General features: G+C 39.7%; 1 protein-coding gene across 1 annotated transcript; it reads right to left on the reverse strand.

The window, feature by feature from the left end:
- Positions 1-303: 303 nt before the first annotated feature.
- On the reverse strand, positions 304-3,200 carry LOC138881968 (uncharacterized). Its single transcript, XM_070162268.1, has 5 exons — positions 3,117-3,200; positions 2,663-2,791; positions 2,007-2,376; positions 1,798-1,959; positions 304-1,031 (listed from the first exon to the last, which is right to left on the reverse strand). Exons 1-5 carry the CDS (start codon positions 3,198-3,200, stop codon positions 304-306), a joined length of 1,473 nt encoding a protein of 490 aa, XP_070018369.1.
- Between the last annotated feature and the right edge of the window lie 3,295 nt (positions 3,201-6,495).

Below are 6,495 nucleotides of genomic sequence, written 5' to 3' on the forward strand. Positions count from 1 at the left end.
TAGCAAAATGACAATCAAGCTCAATATGCTTGGTCCTCTCATGAGATACAGAGTTCTTGGCAATACTGATAGCTGCTTTATTATCACAATGAAGAGGAATAGGAGCAGAAATGGTGAGACCCAAGTCAGCCAAAGTCTCACTAGCCAAGGAAACACAGCCACAGTCTTCCTCAAAGCCATGTACTCAGCCTCTGCAGATGACAAGGAGACTGTGGGTTATTTTTTATATTTCCAACAAATAGGGCTGCCCCCAAGAGTGACAAAATAGCCATTAACACATTTTCTAGAAGAGGGACAGCCTGCCTAGTCAGAATCTGAAAATGCTTGAAGAGAAAAATCCTGAGTTATGTTGAAGAATATGCCTTTGTCAGGATCTTTGACCAAATATCTAAGGACATGAAGAGCAGCATTCATATGAGCAGTTCTTGGATCATTGAGGAACTGATTGAGGTGCTGAACTGAGAAAGAAATGGCAGGCCTAGTATGCTGCAAAAAATTGAGCTTGCCTATCAGCCTTCTGTAGGAAGAAGGATCAACCAAGACATCACCAAAAGTGGAGGTAAGCTTAATAGACAAATCCAAATGTGTCACCACAGTTGAGGCAGAAGAGCAATAATGAAATTCTGATAGGAGCTCTTTAAGGTACTTGTGTTGATTGACAAGTACATCATGGGGATTGTGAGACACTTCAAGACCTAGGAAATAATGCACAGCCCCTAAATTCTTGATCTTGAATTGTTGATCCGAAAATGCTTTGAGAGTAGTCAACTCAGAATTATCATTCCCAGCCAATAAGATGTTATCCACATATACAACAATAAGAACAGTGGAAGAGCCAGTAAATTTGGTGAATAAGGAATAGTCATTAAGGTTGGAGGAGTAACCCCTGGAGATAAGAGCATGAGATAACTTGGCAAACCATTGCCTGGAGACCTGTTTAAGGTCATACAAGGACTTCTTCAGCTTACACACAAGTGGAAGACCAGAAGAAGAGGAAGAGACTATAAGACCAAGAGGACCTTCATATACACCTCCTCAGAAAGATTCCCATGTAAAAATGCATTGTTAACATCAAGTTAATAGATAGTCCAAGACCGTTTGGCAGTCAGAGCAAGCAAACACTTAATGGTAGTGAATTTGACTATAGGAAAAAAAGACTCAAAGTAGTCTATGCCAGCCTATTGAGTGTCCCCCCTAATTACCAACTTAGCTTTGTACCTTTCAATATTATCATCTGAGTGTTGCTTGATTTCATATACTCATTTGCAAGGAATGGACTTTTTACAAGGAGGCAAAGGAACTATGTCCCAAGTCTGATTGGCCTCTAATGTCTAAAATTCTTTTATCATGGCTTTTTGCCAAGCAGGGTGAGAAACAACCTGATGATAAAAAGTAGGTTCAGACAGAAAAGTAGGTGAAGAGCTGAATGAAAAAGGAATAAAGGGTGGAGCAGGAGCGACATCATAACAAATGTAGTCTTTAAGGTGAGTAGGTGTGATAGTGGGTCTAGAAGATCTCCTCAAGAGAGAAGGTGAAGGAACAAAAGAACTAGGAGGAAGAACTTATGGTAAAGGAGCATGTCTAAGAGGTGAACCAGGAGAAGGAGAAATATAAGAAGGAAAAGAAGAATGAGTAGGTACAGGAATGGAAAAAGGTGATCAAAAAAGGAAGAGGTTGAAGAAGGAAAGAAACTAGAAGGAGAGGGGGTGGAGGGAAAGATATGCTCATCAAAAGTCATATCCCTAGAGTAGAAAAAAATTTTGTTACCCAGGTGTAACTATTTGTAAGCTTTCTTGCCAGAAGCATAACCCATAAACACAGAGGGGATAACTCTGGATTGAAACTTGTCTCTAGAAGGAGGAGGAACAGTAGCAGAGGCTAAATAACCATAGGATCTGAGATGACTATAAGTAAGAGGATAATCAAGTAAGACTTCATATGGTGTTTTGTTAGAGAGAACTGTGGAAGGAAATTTGTTTATTAGGTAAGTGGCAGTAAGAACACACCCCTCTCAATATTGGTAGGCAACTTAGATTGAAACAAAAAGGCTCTAGCAGTGTCTAATGGGTGCTTGTATTTCCTTTTCACTATGTCATTCTGTTGGGGAGTGTGAGGGCAAGAAGTTTGGTGGGAAATTCCAAGAGATGTGAGGTAAGAAACATGAGAATGAGCAGACCCAAGTTCAAAAGCATTATTTGTTCTTATAGTTTGAACTGAAATATGGAATTGAGTTGAAACCACAGCAATGAAAGCTTTGATAATAGAAAAGGCATTGCCTTTGCATGAAAAGAGATGAGTCCAAGTGACCCTGCTACAATCATCTACAATGGTCAGGAAATACGTGAAGCCATTGTAGGTGGCAGTATGGTAAAGTCCCTAGATGTCAATGTGAACAAGCTGAAAGGGTTTGGTAGATTGTGTGGAGCTGTCAAGAAAAGGAAGCCTTTATTGCCTGGCTATTGGACAGATTGGGCAAGTGAAAGACTGTTTAGAAGAAAACTTACTAGACAAATAAGGAGTTGAAATCATTTTCAAAAAAGGCATATGTCACATTCTTTGATGCCAAAGAACATAATTTTCATTTATAGAAGTAGCAGTATAATTAACAGGTAAAATAGTAGAAACAGGTACATGTGGAGAAGTAGAAAAAAAATGGTGAAACAGAAACATTTTGAGAAACATTGGCTGGGGAAGCATCAACTGCAGCAGCAGCAGCACTGAATGGCAATCTCAGAATGTATAAATCATGCTCAACCTTACCAATTTCGAATGGCCTCTTCAGAGAAGGGCTCTGTAACCAACAGGAAATGTCAGTAAGCATAGCATTTGAGTTGAGTGAGAAGTTGATGTATAGAAACTAATTTGTAATGAAAAGAGGGAACCAACAAAATATTAGTTAAAGTAACGTTGGAAGACAAAGAAAGAGAACCAAATGAATTTTCTTTTACTTTGTAACCATTTGACAGAGTAACAAGAGAAGGAGAGAGTAATGGTTGTATATTATGAAGAAGGTGTTTGTGAGGTGTCATATGATCGGTTGCCCCTGAATCCAAAATACTAGAACTGAAATTTTCATAGGTGGCATGGCACACAAGATATCTATATAGTCTACTAACAGGATTATTATGCCAACCTGCAAAGTTGTCATAGACTGGAGAATCTTGAGAAGTAGACCGTTGAGATGAAGAACTCATCCGCATTTGTTAAAACAGTGACATGAGATGATCATATGATAAGTATGGATTTTAACCTATTATTTGCTCTCTTTTGCTTGTGTTTTAGGCCAAAAAAGCTTGAAGGTATTTCTGGAAACTAATGAAATATGCTTGCTTGCAGGAATTGTTCAAATTGAGCCAAAGGAACCTTAATCAACTCACAAAGGAATTAAAAGTTGAACAAAAACCAAGGTTGGGAAAAAAGTTCTGAAGCGTGAACCATACAAATATTGTGTGGCTGCGAAAGCCATGATGCGGTCGCGAGCATAATTACGCGGTCCGCATAAGGGAGATTCAGAGAGTGTGAGTTTTGGGCTAAAAGAAGAACGCGGACACCAGAAATGTGCGGCCGTGATTGAAATTACGCGGACTGCGATGACTGAGGTTCAGAGAGCTTACAATTTGAGCAAAAGAGGCAAGTGCGGACCGCATCACTTTTATACGGCCGCATAATCTAGAGCGCGGACGCGGTGGAAATTATGTTCTCCATGAAAGCTCAGCTCAACCTAGATCCAAAATTGAAGAACGCGGACCGCAATCAGAATTGTGCGGCCGCGAAAGTAAGAGTGCGGCCGCGAAAGTAAGAGTGTGGCCGCACTCAGAATTATGCAGCCGCACAACATTCGCGGGGGTATTTTTGTCAGATATTTTCAGCCTAGTATAAATAGAACTTTTTGTAATTTTTAGGTTATGTTATGTATTAGAAGAGCACCTGAGATGGCTGAGTTTTCTGTTTTGGGAAATTTTGTACTAGATTCATCTTTTAACATTAGATTTTCATCCTTTAATCTGGTATTATGAATTTTATCTTCATTTCATCTTTAATTTCTGTTATTTTCATAAGTAGCTAAACTCATAGCTAGGATTGTGACCCAACCCTAGTGTGAGTATTTGATGGGTATTTGATTTTTGGGCTTGAATGTGAATGGTATGGTGATATTTAGCCTAGTTCTTGCTAGAACTATAGAATTAATGGTTGCAAATATTGATTCATGCCTTTATGACTTAGTCTCTACTTGAGAAAGAGGGACTAAGTCTAGGAAAACTAAGCTAATATGGAATTGGGGTGAACTTAAGAAATTGATAGCCCTAATTAAAGGGTTAAACCTAGAGATAGCAATACCCGACTTGAACTAATATCACTTGAATTGCATGAATACCCATTTGGACTTGAAAAATCCAAATTGGGCAAAATCACTCAAACTACCGAGAGGTATAGAGTAAGTACCTGGGTGTGATAGCTATATTACGACCCCAACTAATCAAGCTTGCCCTAGATTCTTTCCACCCGTTAAATATCCATCTAGGTAGAAGTTTTTGCACTACCCTAGTTACCCTAGTCTCTTTAAACACTTGAAAAACAACAACAAAAATATTGTCTTTAGTTTCAATCATTGTTGTCTTTAGAATAACGTTAGAAATAGAAATCAACCTCAAAACTTGTGGAAGTGTAATTAGACTCAAAGCCTATATCTAGCTTAGATATAAACCTAATTCTTAACATTAACTCCCTCTGGATTCGATCCCGACCTAGTTGGGTTAAAACTACATCGACCACCCTCGCTACTCAATAGTAGTGTAGGCTTGGACCCGATCAATTTTTGGCGTCATTGCCGGGGAATTAGACGGTTTTAGCTATATATCTAAGTATTTGTGTGTTTTATTTTTCTTTCCTTCTGTTTTTTCTAATTTTGTGTATGAATTTCTTTTAGGTACCAAATGGCTCTTAACAACAAAGTCCTCGGGAATATGTCTCTGGGGGAGGAGGTAGATGACGAACAAGTGGATGAGGTTCATCTTGAACCTCAAGTACAAAGGAGAGGTCGCCAGCCTCCAGACAACATCCCAAATCCTCCACCACCTCCTCCAAGGGCAGCACACAGGGTGTTGCCTAACGAAGGCTATGCGAATGCAATAGTCCCGCCCTGGATTAGGGCGGGCAACTTTCAAATAACCAATATCATGCTTACACTGTTGGAACAAAGGGGTTTCTTCACCGGATCTCCACACCAAAATACATATAAGCATCTCAAAGGTTTTGTTGACATGTTTTGGGGGAGCAGGCAGACTAATGTATCCGAGGACACATTGAGGTTAAGGCTTTTCCCATTTTCACTAAGGGTGAAGGCTTTGGATTGGCTAGAGAGGTTACCCAACCATTCCATACACACTTGGGATGAGTTGGCCGTGAATTTCATTGCAAAGTTCTTTTCTCTAGGACATATGGCAATGCTAAGGGATGAGATACTTGCTTTTAAACGGGAGCCAAATAAACCACTACATGACGATAATAAAAGAAAGCCCTAACAACGGTATGATCAAAGCTGTGATATAACAAACCTTTTATAGGGGGATCAATACAATTAATCAGTGTGTGGTGAATCAACTAGCCGGGGTAATTTCATGAACACGCCATAGGTCGAAGCTTGTGAAATATTGAATGAGATGGCGGATACCTCTTCGGCTTGGCAAAGTAGATCTAATATTCCTCAGGGTAACCCAAATGTTATTCACCTACATAAGGAGTTTCATGATCATGGACAAGCTATAGCAGAGTTGATAACTACTATGAATTAATTAGCCAAGGCTCAACTTCAACAAGTTCAAGGTCCAAAACAAGTGCATGCCAAGGAAGGAGTGAACATGTTGGTCAACAAAAGAAAGCGACGAGGTCAACAAGTTCAAAACAATCCGGGTCAATTTGAGCAAAGTGGTAGTGAGTACAATGAAGATGATTCATATGATGATCAAAGTGAAGAGGTTCAATATGTCAATAATTATTAAGGTCAACGGAGCAATGCTCTGAATCAACAACAGTGGAGATCATAGGAAACCAAGGCAATTGGGGGAACAACAACAATCCAAACTAGAGCAATCAAGGTCAACAAGGAAATTGGAATGGTGGCAACAACAACAACCAAAGCAATTGGGGGAACAACAACAATCAAAATTGGGGTAATCAAGGAAATCAAGGCAATTGGGGTGGCAGCAATAATAGTAATTGGGGAGGAAATAACCAAGGCGGGTGGAACAACAACAACAACCGGGGGTCGGGTTTTCAAAGGCCTCTGATGTTCCAACAACCAAGCAATACACCTCCCTTTCCTTCTCAAGGCCCGGGTTCTTCTTCCAATGAAATGGGTAGAATTGAAAATATGTTTAAAAAGATGATGGAGAAGACCGCTGACTCTGATGCTCAATTAGCCTCCTACAATTCTTCTATCCACAACTTTAAATTCCAACTTGGCCAAATTTCTCAAGCTTTGAATACTCTCCCTAA

The sequence above is a fragment of the Nicotiana sylvestris genome, chromosome 11 (assembly GCF_000393655.2).
Source record: "Nicotiana sylvestris chromosome 11, ASM39365v2, whole genome shotgun sequence".
Taxonomy (NCBI): Eukaryota; Viridiplantae; Streptophyta; class Magnoliopsida; order Solanales; family Solanaceae; genus Nicotiana; species Nicotiana sylvestris.